The 20,295-nt window shown below is 41.8% G+C and overlaps 3 protein-coding genes across 3 annotated transcripts; all 3 read left to right on the forward strand.

Moving 5' to 3' along the window:
- Positions 1–728: 728 nt before the first annotated feature.
- Positions 729–5,750, forward strand: LOC127773068 (peroxidase 2-like). The gene is made up of 2 exons (XM_052299079.1): positions 729–1,099; positions 4,508–5,750. Exons 1-2 carry the CDS (start codon positions 887–889, stop codon positions 5,321–5,323), a joined length of 1,029 nt encoding a protein of 342 aa, XP_052155039.1. The 5' UTR covers positions 729–886; the 3' UTR covers positions 5,324–5,750.
- Positions 5,751–12,462: 6,712 nt separating this feature from the next.
- On the forward strand, positions 12,463–14,846 carry LOC127773067 (peroxidase 2-like). The gene is made up of 2 exons (XM_052299078.1): positions 12,463–12,811; positions 13,804–14,846. The coding sequence occupies exons 1-2, from the start codon at positions 12,596–12,598 to the stop codon at positions 14,626–14,628; spliced, it is 1,041 nt and encodes a 346-aa protein (XP_052155038.1). The 5' UTR covers positions 12,463–12,595; the 3' UTR covers positions 14,629–14,846.
- Positions 14,847–17,411: 2,565 nt separating this feature from the next.
- LOC127773066 (peroxidase 2-like) lies at positions 17,412–18,811 on the forward strand. The gene is made up of 2 exons (XM_052299076.1): positions 17,412–17,692; positions 17,824–18,811. Exons 1-2 carry the CDS (start codon positions 17,480–17,482, stop codon positions 18,655–18,657), a joined length of 1,047 nt encoding a protein of 348 aa, XP_052155036.1. The 5' UTR covers positions 17,412–17,479; the 3' UTR covers positions 18,658–18,811.
- Positions 18,812–20,295: the final 1,484 nt, after the last annotated feature.

Here is a 20,295-nt window from a genome sequence, read left to right on the forward strand (position 1 = left end):
AGCCATATGTGGCCTTTAGCTGGCGTCGCTGTTTCTGGGGATTTGTTGGGAGTCTGTTTTTAGCCGCCGTAGTTTCTCTTAAGTTTCTTTTTCTTTTGTTTTTTTCTCCCTTATTCTAACATAAGTCGGTCTGGCCGATTGCGTTGTGTCTGTAACTTCATAATCTTGAGATATGCTGGCCCCCTCGACACGCCGGCGTAACGACGGTAAGGGGTTCCGGCCGGCGACTGTGGCGTGGGCTGCGCGCATTTCTCGAAGCGGCAAGACGTACGTACTACCTCCATATTTGATATCGATCATACATCAGAGAGATCAGTGACACGCCATGGCAGTATGGCACGCACGGATCGATCCGTCAAGGCCCCAACTGCAGTTAGGTGGCGAGATAGTAACAAGCATAAATCGAACCCCTTTTAGTTACTTTCATTTCTCTCCTTTTTCTTCTCCTCCTCCTTAATTCTTAAGATATACTCCTACTAGAAGAAGAAGAAGAAGCAGCAGTAGTGATTACTGTCTTACTGAAGCATCAGAGCACATCACTCTCTCTCTCTCTCTCTTTGTGAAAACTCTGTAAACTAAACTGATCTGCGAATTAAAGTTAAATTACAAGCGTTTTTGCGCGGTGGCACTTCACTGTCACACATGATGACCCCGCTCACATCATCACTTAGCAAAGCTGACCGTTAAAACGCAATTTCCCATCGATCGTGCAACGATATATATACCACCTGCCACCCCTTCTTCTCCTCTCCACCCCCCTCTGCTTCCTTCCACACTGCCCAACCTCGTCTCGCCGACCAACCACCGCTACACACGAGGTGACGCGTGGCCGGAGAGCGAGAAGAGGCATCGACAGCGAGAAATTAAGTTGCCGAAGAGGAGGAGGATGACGATGAGGTTGGCGGCAGCGGTGGTGGTGATGGTGGTGGTGGCCGCGGCGGCGATGTCGGTGGAGGCGGAGCTGAGCGTGGATTACTACAAGAAGAGTTGTCCCGGAGTGGAGAACGTGGTGAGGTACCATGTCGCCAAGGCGCTCAAGGCGAATCGCAAGGAAGGCGCCGCCCTCGTCCGCCTCATCTTCCACGACTGCTTCGTCAGGGTAATTATCTCAATCAGATAATTAACTTTCTTGCATATCAATTATTGTAGCGGCTCATGATTGATCCATCCATATATATCAATCTACATTTGCAGTACGTACTAGCTAAGGTTTACTAGCTAGCTTAATGTTAGTTAGTTGTGTGTGTACATAGTACAACTTGGCTTTGCAGAGTTTAGTTGTGTTACAGTTGGTTTCATTCTTCAGAATCACTCATCAGGTGATCAATCCAACGAGAAAAGTTTATCACATTCTAGCTAGGTTAGTTGATTAATTAATAAGGAAAACAACTTTACTCTTGATGGAAATAACAGCAACATTTACACAAACTAACTAAGCAACTACTCAATCAGCATCTTATCTTACACCAACGTCGTCGTCGCCGCATAAGCGTGTATGAGAAATGATCAAATTTTAAGCTAATATACATAACACAGCTTCTTAGTTAAGTCTCTGAACCCCACTTGGTTGGTTGTTGTCAAGATCAACACAGATAGTTATCAGCAAGTTAGCAGCCACACGCCACTGCATTTGACACTGTCATCACTCCATCCAGAGACAGTTTCTTCTTCTTTCTCTTCCTTTCTTTCCATGCACAAAAGAAAAGAAAAGTTCAATGGAGACCTAGCTAAGCTAAGCTAAGCTAGTTTCGTGAGCTACTTGACTACTACTAGTTCACTACTAATCCAACATGGCAAGAGAGAGAAACTAAAGGTAGATTAGAGAGAGAAAGAAAGAAAGACAGAGAGAGAGAGAGAGAGAGAGAGAGAGAGAGAGAGAGAGAGAGAGATTGGTAGCCAGCAATTCAGCATCTGCAACATGCATGCTGGAATCGAATGTGATACTTTCCTTGCGTCCATCATTTGGACTGTCAATGCATGCTACACCTTTTTTTTCCCTTCTGGCTGCTTAGCTAAACACATAATTAAGCTGCATTAGCTTAGCTTAATTAGCTCTAGGGTCCCAGAAGCACTATGCCCTTGTCGTCAGTTTATTCCCTCTCCTTTCTTTTCTCTGCATGGGTGCCAGCCAGATGCAGCTGCTGCTGATGTTGCTGTGATTGACAAGCAACATGTAACTACCAATTCAATTGGTTCATGCATCATCAGTACGTTTTGCATACACACAAATAATTAATTAATTAGACTCTCGTGTATATCAGATTAGTAGTAGTAGTAGTTAAACATGATTTTCTTGGTGTTCGATTTCTAGGTAAGCTCAATTAGTGGGATATGATTATGTATGGATTGTGCTTGGGGCCAGAGCTTCTTTGCTTCCTATGGGGCAAATTGTTTACTTGTGCTGATTGTCTAGGAGAGAGAGAGAGAGAGAGAGAGAGGAAAAGGACACATATGGGAGAGAAAAGGGGACACTGTGTTGAGAAAGAGAAAGCATACCTATATCTTTCCAGAGTCATGATCAATAATTGGTACCACTAGCTAGGTCTAGCTCCTCAGTCATGAATAGAAAAGAGAGTAAAAGTAATTAATTGAACTTTTTTTTACTTACCCTTTTGATTAACAAGTAATTAGGGCATGTTCTGACAGAGTTTCAGCACTCTCATCCAAGCAAGCATCCTTACTTATTAGCTCTAAAAGTTCTTGGAGTTGCATTGGTGCTGATTAATTACATATTTTGATTGGTTTGAGCGAGTCAATGTGTGTTCATGTTTTTAGACTAAAAATATAGAGTGAAACTATTTTATTTCGACATGCAAGAATACAGTATAGGTCATTAGTGGCTACGGAATTGAATGAGTACATTATAGACGAAACGGTCGGTAGCAATAGCATCGGTAGTCTTTCTTTTTGTTCTCCTCTTTTTAAGAAAATAATAAAAGAAGATGATGTACATACAAGTTGTAGCATGCATGGACTTTTCGTTGTGTGGTTTAAGCATCAGCAGCAATAGAACTGTTCAAGTAATTAAGAACCAATAATGCATTTGCCCTCTCACCGACACTACATATGCAATTATATATGCATATCGTTTTCCAACAACTCAGCTGACGATGATCAATCGATCGATCGATCTATCACACATTTTTCTCAAGGGGCTCTAATATAATATACTCTCTCCATTCACAAGAGTTGATATATTTTATATTTAAGTTTTTTCAAATAAATTGTTCCTATTTGTATTCTCTATATATGCAAGACTAAAATAATGATGTAAATTAAATATTTAATTAAAACCATAAAAACCATCTCAGTACTCATTGGTTGCACGCGTGCATATATTTTTAATCTCTGTTAAATACAAGATGAGATAATTTGTTCTTAGTTTCCGCGACAAAAGTAGTGTTACTTTTATGGAAGGGGGAGTAATTAAATGTGCTCAAAGTACAGATGAAATGACTTGCTATGCACACTTTACTGTATAGTACTTCCTCCGTTTCATATTATAAGACTTTCTAGCATTACTTATATTTATATATATGTCAATAAATCTAAATATATGAATATGAGTAATGCTAGAAAGTTTTATAATACGGAGTAGTAGTTAACAGTGATGAGTATGAGATCGATGAGGTGTGGAATTAATTGAACGATTCCGTGGAGATGTTTGGTCCAAAGGACGGTATGATTCGGCCTAGTACTGTTTGGCTCATTAGTTGAGGGAATAAAGCAAGATGAAACAACTATAGAATAATAGCATTTTAATTCAAAACAAATATAATACTCCATAAAGATATATTTAATTATGGATTTAATAAAACTAATTAGGTGTTTTATATGTTGCTAAGTTTTTAACAAGCTTGGTCAAACTTGATATAGTTTGACATAGGTCAGAAAAAACGTCTTAATACTATGGTGTGGAAGAGTGTTAATTAACTAACTACCTAAAAATTGGGGTATATAGAGAACTTCAACATATGCAGTGTGTTTAAGGCATTATTAATTGACTACATTGCGCGTGCTTAATTTTTTATCAATATTATCTAATCATGTGATAATTACCTTCAATAATACTGCTAGCTAACATAACTATGACATACATTTAAATCTTACCCTGATATTCACTAATCCCAAACCATCTAATTGTTACCAAGTCAAATTATGGATTATCATCCTTCTTATTCCTGATTATCCTACTATGGTTCTACTTGTACATTGCGGAAACCCAAAATATTTCCCCAGGAGATTCTAAAATATTTCTTCCCAAAAATAATTCAAAGTTCGAACAAATTTTAGTATAACAATTGGACTTTTTTACTAGTCAAATTTTTTTAAAAAATTTTGGTCAAGTTTATGAAAACTTTTTGTGTTTGAATTGTTTTGGCTCCATTGATTAATTAGAATGTAAAATAATGCATGAGAAATTTTAAATTCAATCGCTGATTACTAGTACTAATTTAAAAAAACGCGCGAATTACTAATCGATTGGAATTGGGAATGGGTGGTGCAGGGGTGCGACGCGTCGGTGCTGCTGGACCCGACGCCGGAGAACCCGCACACGGAGAAGACGGCGCCGATCAACATCGGCCTCGCCGCGTTCGAGCTCATCGACGAGATCAAGGCGGCGGTGGAGGAGCGGTGCCCGGGCGTGGTCTCCTGCGCCGACATCGTCATCTACGCCGCCCGCGACGCCTCCATCCTCCTCAGCAACGGCCACGTCCACTTCGACGTCCTCGCCGGCCGCCTCGACGGCCGCGTCTCCCGCGCCGCCGACGCCCAGCGCGACCTCCCGGACTCCACCTTCACCATCTCCGAGCTCATCCGCAACTTCCGCCGCAAGAACTTCACCATCGAGGAGCTCGTCATCCTCTCCGGCGCCCACGCCGTCGGCGTCGGCCACTGCTCCTCCCTCCGCGCCCGCCTCACCGCGCCACCCGAGCAGATCCTCCCGGGATACCGCAGCCTCCTCGCCGGCAAGTGCGCCGCCGGCGAGGACCCGATCGTGCCCAACAACGTCCGCGACGAGGACCCCGCCGCCGTCGCCGCCACCATCCCGTCCTTCCTCCCGAAGCTGAGGAAGTTCGAGTTCTTGGACAACAGCTACTACCACAACAACCTCGCGAGGATCGTCACCTTCAACTCCGATTGGCAGCTGCTCACGGAGAAGGAGGCGCGCGGCCATGTCCACGAGTACGCCGACAATGGCACGCTCTGGGACGAGGATTTCTCCGACGCGCTCGTCAAGCTCAGCAAGCTGCCATTGCCGCCCAAGGCCAAGGGCGAGATCCGCCACCATTGCCGCCGCGTCAACACCCACCACTACTGATTCTTCATCCTCATCATCCCAACATCAAGCCTTCCATCTTGAGCTCTCATCTGCATCCTCATTTTCAATAATTCTTTGTTTCATTATTCGCATGGTTGGTTCATCATCGTCGTTTATTTTTGTGTATCTTGTTCTTTTTTGATTTGTTGGTGCTCGTCGATCTTGTGTTGAATTGGTTTAATTTTGTGTTGAATTCTACGCGCATGTGTATGTGAGAACACCAGTACAGCGAGAATTCATGGTGTATAGTAGCTTTTGTGTTGTCGCATTCTCTGTCTATTGGTGTCAAAAAGAAAGAAAGTTAATTAGTTGTTGTTTTTTTTTATTGTTTGGATTGGATTTGTATTCATCCATCCAAAACTTTCTCCATTTTCATGTAATAAGGGATTACAGAAAGATCGATATATGGCACTGGCCACTTCAATTATATTCCGAATTTCTAGTTAATTGTGATAATTAAGCAGCCCTGTTGTCATTGCTAGTCCAGATCCTCTGTTTTTAATGGATGTGATTTGCTTCTAGCAAAAAGGAAAAATGAAAATAAAATAAGAACAAAATTATTCTACTCCATGTTAAACATAGTGATTTCAATGGCGAAATGGATCAAAATGTTAATTCTTGGATTATTATCACAGTAAATCTATTTTGATCACACACTTCCTGGAACCCAACCACAGGAAGATTCGATGGGCCCAAATTGTTGTCATCTAGAGCGCAAGCCTAGGGCCATTTGGACCGGACCATGAGAAACGTATTGGGCTCAAATGTGACTTCCATTCATGAAATTTAGACTGGCCCATTAATCATCTAGACCCAATTGTTGGCCCAAATTTTCATGCTTGATACACGGGCCATATGTGCAGTCCAGAGAGATCACAGCCCATTTTCTAATCAAGCTGGACTCCAACACACATCGACGAGGCCAGCGGACCCAGGTTTGGGCCAGCCCCTGGACCAGCCCGCTACCTATTCGGTCCAAGAGAAAATTATATGGTTGATGGGCCGTGGAGTAGGATGATGGGCCTTACAAGGCCAGCCCAAGTGTTAACCCAACTTACAATGAACCACCGGTTCTTATTAGCCCCGGTTCGCGGGTTTTCACAAAAACCGTCCAGTTCATCCGGTTTTTACCGGGTCGAATGCATGAGCAAGGCGCAACCTTTCCTTTCCCAGATTCGGAGGTTTCCTAGCCGACGGCTAGGGCTGTGTTTAGTTCACTCTAAAATTAAAATTGGAACGATGTGACGGAAAAGTTGAAAGTTTATGTGTGTAGAAAAGTTTCGATGTGATGGAAAAGTTGAAAGTTTGAAGAAATATTTCGAAACTAAACATGGCGTAGGAGTAGAAATCCAAAGATGCAGTGACCAATCGCCAGAAAGAGTTGCAGGGGTGCTAATCACCACATCAGAACAAGGAGCGCCGGCACCGATAACCACCTCAAGCACCAAAAGGTAGAAGAGGGGTACTTCCTCCGTTTCACAATGTAAGTCATTTTAGCATTTTCTATATTTATATTCCATATTCATATTGATGATGTCTAGATTTATTAACATCAATATGAATATGAGAAATATTAAAATGACTTATATTGTGAAACGGAGGGAGTACAGTACAAGGAGGGGTGTTGGAAGAGGAGAAACGCCACCACTGTATCCCGATTAGTTTTAGCACGTGGGTGTGTGCGTGCTTCCCGGCAAGCAGTAGACCAGCTCCAGTTTCAGAGAAGATGGGAATTGGTGATGATCTGACCACCATCCAACTCATCGCCATAGCTGGACGTCCCTCATTTTTCCTAGCTGCTAGCTAGTATTAGCCTATAGCTTTGCTTGCTTGCCGCGAAAGCTGATCAGCATGTCTCAAAGAATTTTCCATGTCAAATTCAGAGTTCATCCATCCACGCATTAGTTTTCTCTCAACTTATTCACAATTTCGACTATATATTGCCCATGTACACAAGCTTTTTTTCTCTGTTAAAACAAGTCCATCATGGCTACATTTTCTCTCCCGTTGCCTGGTTATTATCTTATCGGCCACGACCAAAAAATGAATTTACTATTTAATTATAGTTGATTTTGTGTTTTTTCTCATTATAATTTATCTTTTAAGCATTGGTTTTTAATTCGTTAAAAACATTGCTTACTTGATATTTTTTTTTCGTTGCTTATCAGCAACTCACGTGGACTTTAATTTTTATTGTGGTTTAATCGAGCATCCAACAACAATTGAACTGTTTAGGAAATGTGGACAAGGTAGTATAAAGTTGTATTTGGTTTGATAGTTGTATTTGGTTTGATACTAATATATTTTTTTTAGAAATACGGTACAAACATAAATGCTCACAACGCGTGTACATTCACCCCTATAAATACACACGCACACTATACTCCTATGAGCACCTCCAAAAGACTAAGCGGACATATAGGGCCTGTTCACTTTGATGCCAAAAAAAACCTTACCGGTAACTTGCCAAAATTTTGGCAGGATTTCTTATATAATTACCAAAATTTGGTAGCAAACAACTAAATGTAGCCACTTTTTTTTGTAACTTTATCAAAATTTGGTAAGGTTGAAAATGGTATCAACGTGAACAGGCCCATAATTAGTAGCTAGTAAAACTTTAATAAGAATTTAGAAAGTGTCGAATTGAATATCAGTAACGCCAATGATTTGGCTTCGAACTAAAATCACCATATCTACTATTCAAACTATCAAAATACTGGTATAAATATATTTTGGCTTCAATTTAAAACGGCCCTAAGATCCAATAATGCATCTGCCTTGCCGACACTACAGGAACGCCCATCGATCCTTTTCCGTTCGACAACTGATCAGACGATCGATCGAGATAGATATTATGGAGCTAGCACATTTCAGCTCCAGGGCTCTAACTATATAGTATATTGCTCAAGTACCAACGAATTGAAATGACTTGTCTTGTCCATTTTAATTTGCACGTAGGCCACTTAACAGCAACTTTGAAAACAATATAATGGTATTAACTATGGTTAGGATATATTGGGGATAACGACGAAGGCAAAACAAAGATGGAATAGAACATTTCCTTCTAGTATATTGTTGAGAGAACGTGCCGAAAGATCCGGTTCTTGAATATATTACAGGGAGCCAGGGAGGATGAAATGGAATGAAAAGTACTAACTGTAAAATATTATCAAACATGAGAGGAGAAATTAGTCAATTTAATTACAACCCAAGTGCATGTGTACCTACATCCACTATCATCAAATACATACTTCAAGAAAAGCATAATACTAATATTATATCCTCTTATCAGTACAGTATATTCGATTCTCAATAAAACATCGATCTAATGGCTCAGAATATTGTTGCACAAGCATTATTTGAATTGTAAAAACCATTCTTCTTCTCCGGGCCGGAGCCCTCCAATTAACGGTCTCTTGTTTTCTAGGTGATTAATTTCCGGGTTCAATGTACATTAGGGTAACTGATATTACTGAGCAAGCCCAATAATGCAGTCAGCTGCTTACTCTAAAATTTTGCTATGTCAGCTATAACTTGTTTAAAGCTAGCTTTTATGTACACTTGATACTTAATTTACTCTAAATTATTACTTTTCTCATTCATCTTCTCTCTCATGATGTTAGTGGTGGATATTGCTGCTTAATTTTCACTCTTTCTTAGTTGGAGTTTTAATGCTGAGCTAGCAACTATCTGCAGCTTGCGCTCTCGCGTCTAAACTCTCTCCTCTAGCTTACTGCAACAGCTGATGTGGAATGCTTATAGCCAGTTATTGTACATGTGCTCGATCTAACGGAATACTTAAATCATATGTTAATATATATATAGTAATATACATGAACTAACTCAGGCCGAGCATGTCTCCTTTTGGAGACAATCAGACAACTATGCAGAACACCTCCAAGTTACATAATTAAGAACACAATAGACAAGTTGATGAATTTAATATAGTACAGATTAGTTCATCAGCTAGTTGCAACTAACCCTTGCACATGCATCCAGCATCCCAGCCGATCATTCTACTACTTTGATTGGATATGCTATCTACATGGAATCCACTTTCGAATTTATATCTATATATGCTCGGATTTTTTTTTCCTACGATCAGGATGAGGGGAAGAGTTAAGGCGCTAATTCAGCTATAGTGCCTATGGAACTACCAACCAATTTTTTTTATTCAAATTAATTAACATATATATGCTACTCCTACCCAATTAGTTGCAGTTGGCCTGATGAACAGAAGAAGTTAGCGACTGGCAGATTAACTCTGACTTCTTTCCCTCGCAAAAAAAAAAAAAAACTCTTGACTTCTGAGATGACTTCTGGTCGATTAAGAGCCAGGTTTTTCTCCGTGAAAGATGGAATGACTGAACAAATTAATTAATAGTATAATTTAGTTAGCGCGGCTAGCAATAGGGTGCTGCGTCGATATCCACTATTAGTCCATTACCTAGCGAAAATATTTTGACAATCAGTCGTATGTGTTATCAAATGTGGAAAAAGTTGTAATTCATATATTATTGTTGTAAGCTCAGCTCACTTTAAGGACGATTGATGTGAGAAAAATTTACAGGATTTTTACATAAGTAAGTTTAGTTTCGGTGAAATTCCTTTTGAAAATCCTCCATTTCAAGGGAAAGCCTGAAAAACTATAGAATTTTCCACAATTCCACTGACCTAGATTTAAAAAGCAGAATTAGAGTCAATATACAATTATTTCTCCTATTTTCTATAAATGTGTTTTTATTTGTATATAGCTACTAAGCAAAATAGTTTTTCTACAGATAAATATGAATTATGCATGTGCTTGCATGTTTGGAAAGAATCGATTGTGATAATGTTCTTTATAGATTTGTCTGTGTGTAGACGTCTTTTCAGGATAAACTTGTAGTTGAGAGATGAAATAAGATTAAACTTATGTGCTCTATTTTGAAATATTAAAGGCATTGAAAGAGTAGTTATAGTGAAAATACAAACACTTTTTTGGGCAAAAATTCATTGCCACTATCATTAATTATCTTCTTTTAGAATAGTGTAGATATTGGTCCATTTACACGGTCATATATATATATATATGACCGTGTAAATGGACCAATATCTACACTATTCTAAAAGAAGATAATTAATGATAGTCAAAGGGTGTGTGTATATTTTTTTTTACGAACGCGCAAAAGAATTGCACGTCAATATATTAGAAAAAAAAAGAGTTTTTGTTACACAACACAATCAGCCAGACCGGCTTATGCCAAAGGAAGGGAGAAAAAGCAAAGCCAAAAACTGAAGCTTAGGAACTACTACAGCGGTTAAATGCAACTCCTAACAGCGGGAAGGGACAGAGCCACGTTGTACTCCCAAGAAATCACCAAAAGCGGCAACCCTAGCCAAAGACCACAGATGACCATCCGAGATGATGGACTCCAAAACCACTAAGACCGAAGAAAGCGCAGAGTGAAAAATCCTGGAGTTTCGTTCCTTCCACAGCTGCCAAGAGACCAGGAGTACCAGGGAGTTGAAACCGACGCGGGATGCATAGGTAAGTAGGCCTTGGAGGAAGGCCACCAGTCCTGGAGCCAGCTGCCCCAGGGGGGGAGGAAAGCCCAACCAAGAGGCGACAACACAGGAAGCCAGACCTGCCAAGCGAAGACACAAAGGATGTGGCTCACCGTCTCAAGCTCCTGAGCACAAAACGGGCAAGCCGAGTGGTTATCAATGCCACATTTTTGGATGAGATCAATCATCCAGCAACGCTGCTGAAATGCAAACCAAAGGAAGAACGTTTAGTAGGACCCTTCACGTGCCAAAGAAGATCAATACAGCCAAAGGAGTGCTGGCCATAGAAGAATGCCTAGTACGCTGAACACGCCGAGTAGCGTTGGTCGGTCGTCCAGCGCCAAACAAGACGATCCCCTACACCCGGCGAGAGCTATATGTGAAGCACCGCATCCCAAATAAGAAGAAACCGGGAGATGATCGGGACAATGAGGGCGCCGCGGATATCAGAAATCCAGGAATTGTTCGCTAGGCCAGATGCAACCGTGCACGAACCTCGAAGGCGTTTGGGCATGGCGAAGAGGATATCTGGAGCCAAGGAGGCCACCGAGCGGCCGCCGGTCCAATGGTCAAACCAGAAGAGCATTGACTTGCCATCTCTTGGGATGAAGAAGGTAGACGCCGTGAACATGTCGGAGACGGCCTGCTCGGCTGGCCGGCCTTCAGAACATCCCAGTAGGGATGCCCTGAGCGCTGAAGCCAGAGCTAGTGAACACACAGGACAAACCCTGCCATCATGAGGTCAGGAATTCCCAAACCACCGAAAGCTTTGGGACGACAGACGTTCATCCAGGACACCCGGCACTACCCTCATTGAGCCGAGTCCGTACCCATCCACAGGAAGGTGCGGCGCTTCTTGTCAATAGTCTTAATAACCTAGACTAGAAGGCCGATAACTTTTTAACCACAAAAGCAATGTGTTGGGTCCTTTAATTTTGCTCTAAATTAAAACTACAAATTTAATTAATCAGTGACAAACAAACGCGTACAGTTGTCAAGCTGACCAGCAAGAGATGATGATAATCGATCATCGTATATATCATCCGAATTAACTAAATGGATTGGAAGAGAAGGAAGTTGGCAACGAATTGAACTTCGTCCCAACTTGTACTATTTATATATATATATAAACGTTCCATTTGACTAGCGCAACTAATTAAACTAAGCTTATCATTCGACAGCGGCGCCAAACTGACAATACAAAGATTGAATTTTTTTAAGATAATAATATAAATATTGAATAGACGCCCAAGACTAAAACGCATCATCGTTCATAGTCGTCATATAATTGCCATGCATGCACGTTGTCGTTCGTCGACCTTCCTTCATTTTTGGTCAACACATGATCGGCATCAACGTTTATCTACCAACTGCAAGCATGCAAATTAAGCAAGCATACATGCATATATATCGCTCATATAAAATAGTGACGCATATTATCCGGTGTGTGCATGCAAGCTAGCTAAGCTAGCCTAACTCAACCCATACAATGGCATAGTCATAGTGTTCAACTATAGCAGCTAGTAGCTAATTAATTATTTGATGCTCATGGTGATGGTGAGAGGTGATCAGCAGTATATATACCCCATGGATGCACAGCTGCTAATCCATCAATCCATCCTACTTAAGCAGTAGCTAGTAAATTAAGCTAGCTAAGCACACACACACTTACTAATTCAGCTACCTATAGCTATCTGATTCTAGCTAAGGATTTGGATAGAGGAGATGGCGATGGTGAAGCTTAACGCGGCGGCGGCCGTCGTGCTGTCTCTGTTGGTGGTGGTCGCCGTGCATCCGGCGGCGGCCGACGCCGGCGGCGATTGGTACGGCAAGAAGAGCATCGAGGAGACGGTGAGGAAGGAGGTGGAGAAGGCCATCAAACACAATCCCGGCGTGGGTGCCGCCCTTGTCCGTTTGGTGTTCCATGACTGCTGGGTCAACGTAAGTATACTAGCCACCATTTACGGTTTTTTTTTTCGATTACATGAATGACATATAGACACACACGTATGGATCATCATCCTTTACAGTTGAAGTCACGTAACTTAATTTGTCACTTATATGTGAACCCAATGATCGCTGGATCCACATGATGTCAGTGATAAGACACGTGCATTTGACTATAGGGGATCTCAATTCCACACGTATATTTTACACATATTACAATTGCACGTACATATCCTTTAAATATATTGTCTTTAATTAACACACGCTCAAAAAATTTGGATCTGCGAAATGCATAAGTAAACCTGAAGTCCAATATATACGCAGCTTGGCTTGTAATATAATGCAAATTTCGGTGGAGCTAGCTAGATAGCCTTATGGCATTTTTAGTTTGGCTTGTTTTTCTTTTGAATTGGGGTTTATATAAGAGAACTTGTCATACTTGTCTGCATGAGCATTTCTTTTTTGGGTCTAAGTTGATAGTAAGTAGCAATAACTTTTCTTTTTTTTCACCTGAAAATGGTAATAAATACCTTTTAAATTGTTGGATGATGTTGATGTGGTGCTTGAAAAGTGACTCGTAATGAGTTTGGAGAAATAGCCACATGCATGAACAATACTATATATAGCATGAATGGATAATAACAAAAAACAAAAAAGCAGGGACAACTTTTTAAATTGTTAGATAATGTTGATGTGGTGTTTGAAAAGTGATTCTCTTACTGAGTTAATTTGGACAAATAGCTAGCTACTACTACTAATTACTATCTCCGTCTCAAAATGCAATAACTTTTGGCTCATAGCTAAAAATACTTATATTTTAGGACGGAGGGAGTAGCATGCATGATCATTATATATAGTGGGTCTCAAAATATAATAATTTATAACTATAAATCTGGATAAATAGTTATCTAAATTCATAGCTAAGAATACTTATATTTTAGAATGGATCGAATAACTAATAAAGAATTTTTTAAAACAATATGCAGGGTTGTGATGGATCGGTGCTGTTGGACAAGACGCCGTACAGCAGCAGCACGGAGAAGGCGGCGGCGAACAACATCGGCCTCGACGGCTTCGACGTCATCGACGCCATCAAATCCAAGCTGGGCGCCGCCGTCTCCTGCGCCGACATCGTGGTGCTCGCCGGCCGCGACGCCTCCGCCATCCTCAGCGGCGGCAGGATCACCTACGACGTCGGCACGGGCCGCAAGGACGGCGTCGTCTCCTCCGCCGCCGCCGCCGACGCCGTCCTCCCGGAGTCCACCTTCGACTTCGCCCAGCTCAAGGACAACTTCGCCAGCAAGGGGCTCACCCAGGGGGAGCTCGTCATCCTCTCCGGCGCCCACTCCATCGGCGTCGCCCACTTCTCCTCCTTCCACGACCGCCTCGCCGCCGCCACCGCCACGCCCATCGACAACACGTACGCGTCGGCGCTCGCCGCCGACGTCGAGCGGCAGAAGGGTGTCCAGCACACGGACAACCCGGCGGAGAAGAACAACATCCGCGACATGGGCGCGGCGTTCCAGAGCGCCGCCGGGTACGACGCCGCCGGCGTGGACACGGCGGCGGTGGGGGCGCTGGACAACAGCTACTACCACAACAACCTGCAGAACCGGGTGCTGTTCAAGTCGGATTGGGTGCTGCGCACCGACGGCGACGCCGCCGCCGACCTCGCCGAGTACAGGGACAACGCCACCAAGTGGGACGTGGACTTCGCCGCCGCCATGGCCAAGCTCAGCAAGCTCCCCGCCGAGGGCACCCACTTCGAGATCAGGAAGACTTGCAGATGCACCAACCAGAACTACTACTAGTAGTAGTAACTAGTCAACGATCGAGTCAGCGGAAAAAAATACGACAGTATTATACTAGTATACGCGTAGTGTACGTACATTAATACGACTACTTGTACGTACCTACTGTAATATCACCTTGGTTTAAAATTATTACTACTGCATCGTTAATCTTAAGTCTTTGATTAATTTTGTAGCTAATGTATAATAAGGGCTCATAATGCAATTCATTTCTAGCATTCTATAATTATAAACGTCACATGGTTGGATGGAAGTGGCTTGGGCCACGATCAGTCATATATGCCAGTTTTGTGGGCCAGATTACGGGTTGGGCCAAAAAATGGCTTGCGGGCCGGCACGTACACTCGCAAAATGTAACCTGGGGTGTGTTTAGTTCATGTCAAAATTGAAAGTTTAATTAAAATTGGAATGATGTGATGGAAAAATTAGAAGTTTGTGTGTAGGAAAATTTTGATGTGATGAAAAAGTTAAAAGTTTAAAAAAAAAGTTGAGAACTAATCCAGACCCTGGCTACACTTACACAAACATACACTCGTTCATGTGTGAGCCTTTATTTACACTATGACAAATTATTGGAGGAATCGAGGATTAACCTCTTGGATACTTATATATATACCCATTAAATTAACTTGTATTTACACATTTTCTCGTATACTAGTAACATGTCACATACCCAATATTGTAACAGGTTCATATAATCAAAGAAGACTAAGAGGGTGAATGAGGATAAAATATTGGATCCGGTGATTATTTTAGGTCCGTATAATTAGGGATGACTAAAAGAGTAACTGAGGATAAAACATTGGATCAGTGTTTACTTATACAAAACGTACGGACGTGCTACGTGCGTGGTGAGAGGAGATGGAAGGAGAATGACACTACTTTTTGGTAGTATGAGTGTACTACCGCACCTCTCATGTATCTAAATAAGTAATACTTCACCACAGATTATTTGCTCCACGTTTTTAAATATATGTTTTCTAAAATTTTTTAATGTATTGTTAGCTTAGCTTTCTTGTTTAAAACTATATGTTAAGTTTAATTATTGAATTTATATCTATGATCATGTTGATAATAATTTCACTACGAATCAATAATATGTATAAATTGATCCTTAATATTATTATTAAGTGCTGCTATTTCCTTCATTGGTCGTTGCATGCATGCATTGATAATTTGATATGCATGGAATATTGGGACAAAATAATTGCAAACCCAACCGCTGAAACATGGATACAAGCTACTATGATTGTCCCATTTGCCATGTGCTTCCATCGTGTTTGGTATTTCATGTCAAACTTCAAATACTCCCTCCATCCCAAAATGTTTGACGCCGTTGACTTTTTTAAATATGTTTGATCGTTTGTCTTATTCAAAAAAAATTAAGTAATTATTAATTCCTTTCCTATCATTTGATTTATTGTTAAATATACTTTTATGTATACATATAGTTTTATATATTTCACAAAAGTTTTTGAATAAGACGAATGGTCAAACATGTTTAAAAAAGTCAACGGTGTCAAACATTTAGGGAAGGAGGTAGTATAAGGCACAGTACTGCTAGCCAGCAGTCCACACGTCTGTCCCTCTTCTAAATTAGTATTATTGATAGTACTACAATATATAAGATGCCTTAATTAACTATGTTCCTAATTAAGTTGGATTCAACACTCCCAAATCCAGAAGTTGATCTTCATCCGTCAAAAACATGACTTTTTGTTTTATCATTTAGGTTAATGAGAAAGAAAAAAACTGAAGATTGGATTAAGGAACCTGTGCTGATTCCTCAAATGCTATATATAGAATTAGTTGTAAAAATTTCTGACAATTGTTTGCAAACAATTTTTTTTAGAAACATAGTACAAACATATTCGTTCATAATACGTAGTATACCACTGAAAGAACAATTAGCCGTAAATGCGAATATTCGTGTCAAGTCTGGAACTTGAACCCTGGTTCCCGCACAAGATATCAAATCAGTTGAGCTACGCTCACTTCGCAAACAATTTAATATTTAAACACATGAGCTTAGCTAACACAGATTCTGCCATGAATAATTATATACAAGCCTTTTGTTCATCAATGTCTTCTTTTTTCCCTTTAATGTGTATATATATCCAGTTGAGACTTCAATTTTTTGAATTTTGAGACTTCAAAGTGATAGAGATTATCATACTGGGTTGTTACCACATTATATTTGAATTTTTTTTAACTACTTGATTGACATTTGGGGAGTAAAGGCACATGCCCTTATGGGTTCGATCGAACAGAAGAGACTTTTCCAAGAAAAAAACAGAGATACATGTATGTATACTAAAAAAACATTTCAAAGGCCAGTATTATATCCAAAGCAGAATGTACCATCGATTGTGTGTTGGATTAATAAAGTAACAAACTCTTGGTCCATCTGCAATTAATTGAGCAAATTCCACTGTCATGGCCAATGAATTTGGGCTATTTTGAAGAGACAATGCAATTAAATTCCCTCTCTGCTGCTGTCAGATATAAGAAACTCTCCAACTGGGTAAGGTCAACCTGCTGCTGCTATTTTGTTTTGTTATTTTTTCCATCGACATTCCAGTTGAGAACACTGCATCTCTGAGCTCATCTCCATGTTCTCCTCAACTAATTAGACATTGCATGATCACCATATTGCATGTATATGCATGCATGATCAGTTGTTCACAAATTATATAATTAACCACTACATGCTAAAAAATTCCCAAATTATCGGTATATATACGTGCACCCATCAACGTTGGAGTTCATCCATCCATCCATCCATCGATCGATCGATCTCACACTCGGATATCTTCTTGATTGGTTACACACATCATCATCATCATCGGAGATGGTGAAGCTTGTGTGTTTTGTTGTGGTGGTGTTCATGGCGGCGGCGGCGGCGATGGCCGGAGCCGATCGCGAGCTGAAGGTTGGGTACTACGAGAAGACGTGCAAGGACGTGGAGAAGATCGTGAACTCCATCGTCGTCAACTCCATCAAGTCCAACCGCGGCAAGGGCGCCGGCCTCGTCCGCCTCCTCTTCCACGACTGCTTCGTCAGGGTAAGGATCGATCCAGCTAGTAATTTGATCGAACGCCATGCGTGCATGCAATGCACGTAGAGCTCGCTCGCTTGCTAGGCAGCAATGGCGGGTTTGATGATTAATAGTTGTTAATTTGCTTCGTCGTGCAGGGGTGTGACGCCTCCGTGCTGCTGGAGAAGAGCGAGATGAACATGCATCCGGAGAAGGAGTCTCAGGCGAACATCGGGATCCGGGGGATGGATGTGATCGACGCGATCAAGGCGGCGCTGGAGGCGCGGTGCCCCAACACGGTGTCCTGCGCCGACATCATCGCGTACGCGGCGCGTGACGCGTCCAGGTACCTCAGCCGCGGCGGCGTCGACTTCCCCGTCCCGGGCGGCCGCCTCGACGGCGTGGTCTCCCGCAGCCGCGACGCCGACGCGTTCCTCCCGGACTCGGCCGCCAACCTCACCGGCCTCGTCCGCAACTTCCGCCGCAAGAACTTCACCGTGGAGGAGCTCGTCATCCTCTCCGGCGCGCACTCCATCGGCGTCACCCACTGCACCTCCTTCGCCGGCCGCCTCACCGCCCCGGACGCCCAGATCAACCCGGGCTACCGCAACCTCCTCGTGTCCAAGTGCGGCGGCGTGTCGCCGACGGCGACCAACAACCACGTCGTGGTGAACAACGTGCGCGACGAGGACGGCGCCGCCGTGGCGAGGGCCATGCCGGGGTTCGCGGCGAGGGTGAGGAAGGCGAGGGACTACCTGGACAACAGCTACTACCACAACAACCTCGCCATGGCGGTGACGTTCCACGCGGACTGGGCGCTGCTCACCGGGAAGGAGGCGCGCGGGCACGTCGTGGAGTACGCCAAGAACGCGACGCTGTGGAACGTGGACTTCGGCGACGCGCTGGTGAAGCTGAGCAAGCTGGCCATGCCGGCGGGGAGCAAGGGTGAGATCAGGACCAAGTGCAGCGCCGTCAACAGCTACCACCATTGACGTCTACGACGATGATGCAGTAGCTCTGAATTAATGTTTGACTGTGATATGATCTCTGTAACTATTGTATTTTTGTTCTTTCGCCCGCGTGAGTACTAGTTCAAATTCAATTCGTTGTACTGCAAACTTTTCAAAATAATTATGATGCAAAGTAGTTCAATTGTAAATTTCTAATATTGCTCTTTATACAAGCACGCGCTCTGTCTCTTTCTACGCTTAGGACGTAATTCCGGACGCACGCCCATATTATTTCGGCCGGAACTTTTTTTAAAGAAAACATTTTTTTGTGAATTTGGAAATATTTGTTCAAATTTTGTTCAAAAATTAAAATAGTTTCTGGTGGTGATGCCGGCGGAGAGCAAGGGGGAGATCAGGACCAAGTGCAACGCCGTCAACAGCTACCACCATTGACGACGATGACATAAGATGATCGATGCAGTAGCTCTCTCTCTCTCGCTCTAAATGTTTGACTCTGATATGATCCCTATAACTCTATTGTACTTTATTCTTTTCCAATGCTACTACTTCCTCCGTCCTTTTCCACTGCTAATACTTCCTCCGTCCTAAAATGTAGCTACCTAGTATATGATGTGACATTACTTAGTGCTAAGAATCTGGACAGGAGGAATCTGGACAGCCTCCTGTTCAGATTCTTAGTAATAAGTAATGTCACATCCTGTACTAGGTAGCTATATTTTTGAACGAATGAAGTAGTTCAAATTCAATTCGTTGTACTGCCACACATTCAAAAAAAAATTGGGATGCAAGTAATTCGATTCTAAATTTATAATGTTATTACTCTTTATACTAGTACGCGGGTGCGCTCTCGCCAAAAGTTATACTACCACTGGTCACATAAATATACTCCTTCAGTTTCATATTATAAGACACTTTTGTTTTTTTTCTAAGTTGAACGTTTTTAAGTTTGACTATGTTTATAGAAAAACGTAGCAATATTTACAATAAAAAATTAGTTTTGTTAAATCTAACGTCGAATATATTTTGATACTATATATGTTTTGTGTTGAAAATGTTGCTACTTTTTTTAAAACTTGGTCAAAGTCAAAACAAAAAATTAACTTTAAAAAAAAAGACAAAACGTCTTGTTATATGAAACGGAGAGAGTATTATTTTGGAGTTTAGACACGCATCTTTCAAGTCAAACATTAAAAAAAGTTAAAATATTAATAGTTCTTTAAAGATTTAGATCGGATGCATGAAAATCTAGGCATAGATTTGCCCAAGCGGCAAAATTCACAAAATCAAAGCTTTTGAAATCTGTAATGGATGCAAATTGGCTCTAAAGTTGGGCTTAAATTAATTGTCCAATTTAGACCTACTTTTTAAGCCCAAATTGAATAATAGTTCAATTTCGTTCCTCTCCCCGTATGGGCTTATAGGTCTAGACGAATATGTATATGGGCCTTGATTAGGTGCAGGTAACTTTCGGCCTACATCCGACCACCAGCTGTTTTGCCTGGTTACGGCCCAAACGAGGAATAAGTCCACTTGTAATCCCTCATCTTCACGTCGAGTTTAGCTTAATTGATTACCAGAAATCTTCACCCCTCTTCTCGGCAAAATAGTCTAAATAAGGTCCTATAGTAGTGTGGAGGTATGTTTGTTTTAGCTGACGTG

This window comes from Oryza glaberrima, chromosome 5 (assembly GCF_000147395.1).
Source record: "Oryza glaberrima chromosome 5, OglaRS2, whole genome shotgun sequence".
In the NCBI taxonomy this organism is placed as follows: Eukaryota; Viridiplantae; Streptophyta; class Magnoliopsida; order Poales; family Poaceae; genus Oryza; species Oryza glaberrima.

Coding starts and splice junctions, on each gene's coding strand:
- LOC127773067 (XM_052299078.1), top strand. CDS start 12,596: ATGGCGATGGTGAAGCTTAACGCGGCGGCGGCCGTCGTGCTGTCTCTG. Junction 12,812..13,803: donor TCCATGACTGCTGGGTCAAC/GTAAGTATACTA, acceptor AACAATATGCAG/GGTTGTGATGGATCGGTGCT.
- LOC127773066 (XM_052299076.1), top strand. CDS start 17,480: ATGGTGAAGCTTGTGTGTTTTGTTGTGGTGGTGTTCATGGCGGCGGCG. Junction 17,693..17,823: donor TCCACGACTGCTTCGTCAGG/GTAAGGATCGAT, acceptor TTCGTCGTGCAG/GGGTGTGACGCCTCCGTGCT.
- LOC127773068 (XM_052299079.1), top strand. CDS start 887: ATGACGATGAGGTTGGCGGCAGCGGTGGTGGTGATGGTGGTGGTGGCC. Junction 1,100..4,507: donor TCCACGACTGCTTCGTCAGG/GTAATTATCTCA, acceptor TGGGTGGTGCAG/GGGTGCGACGCGTCGGTGCT.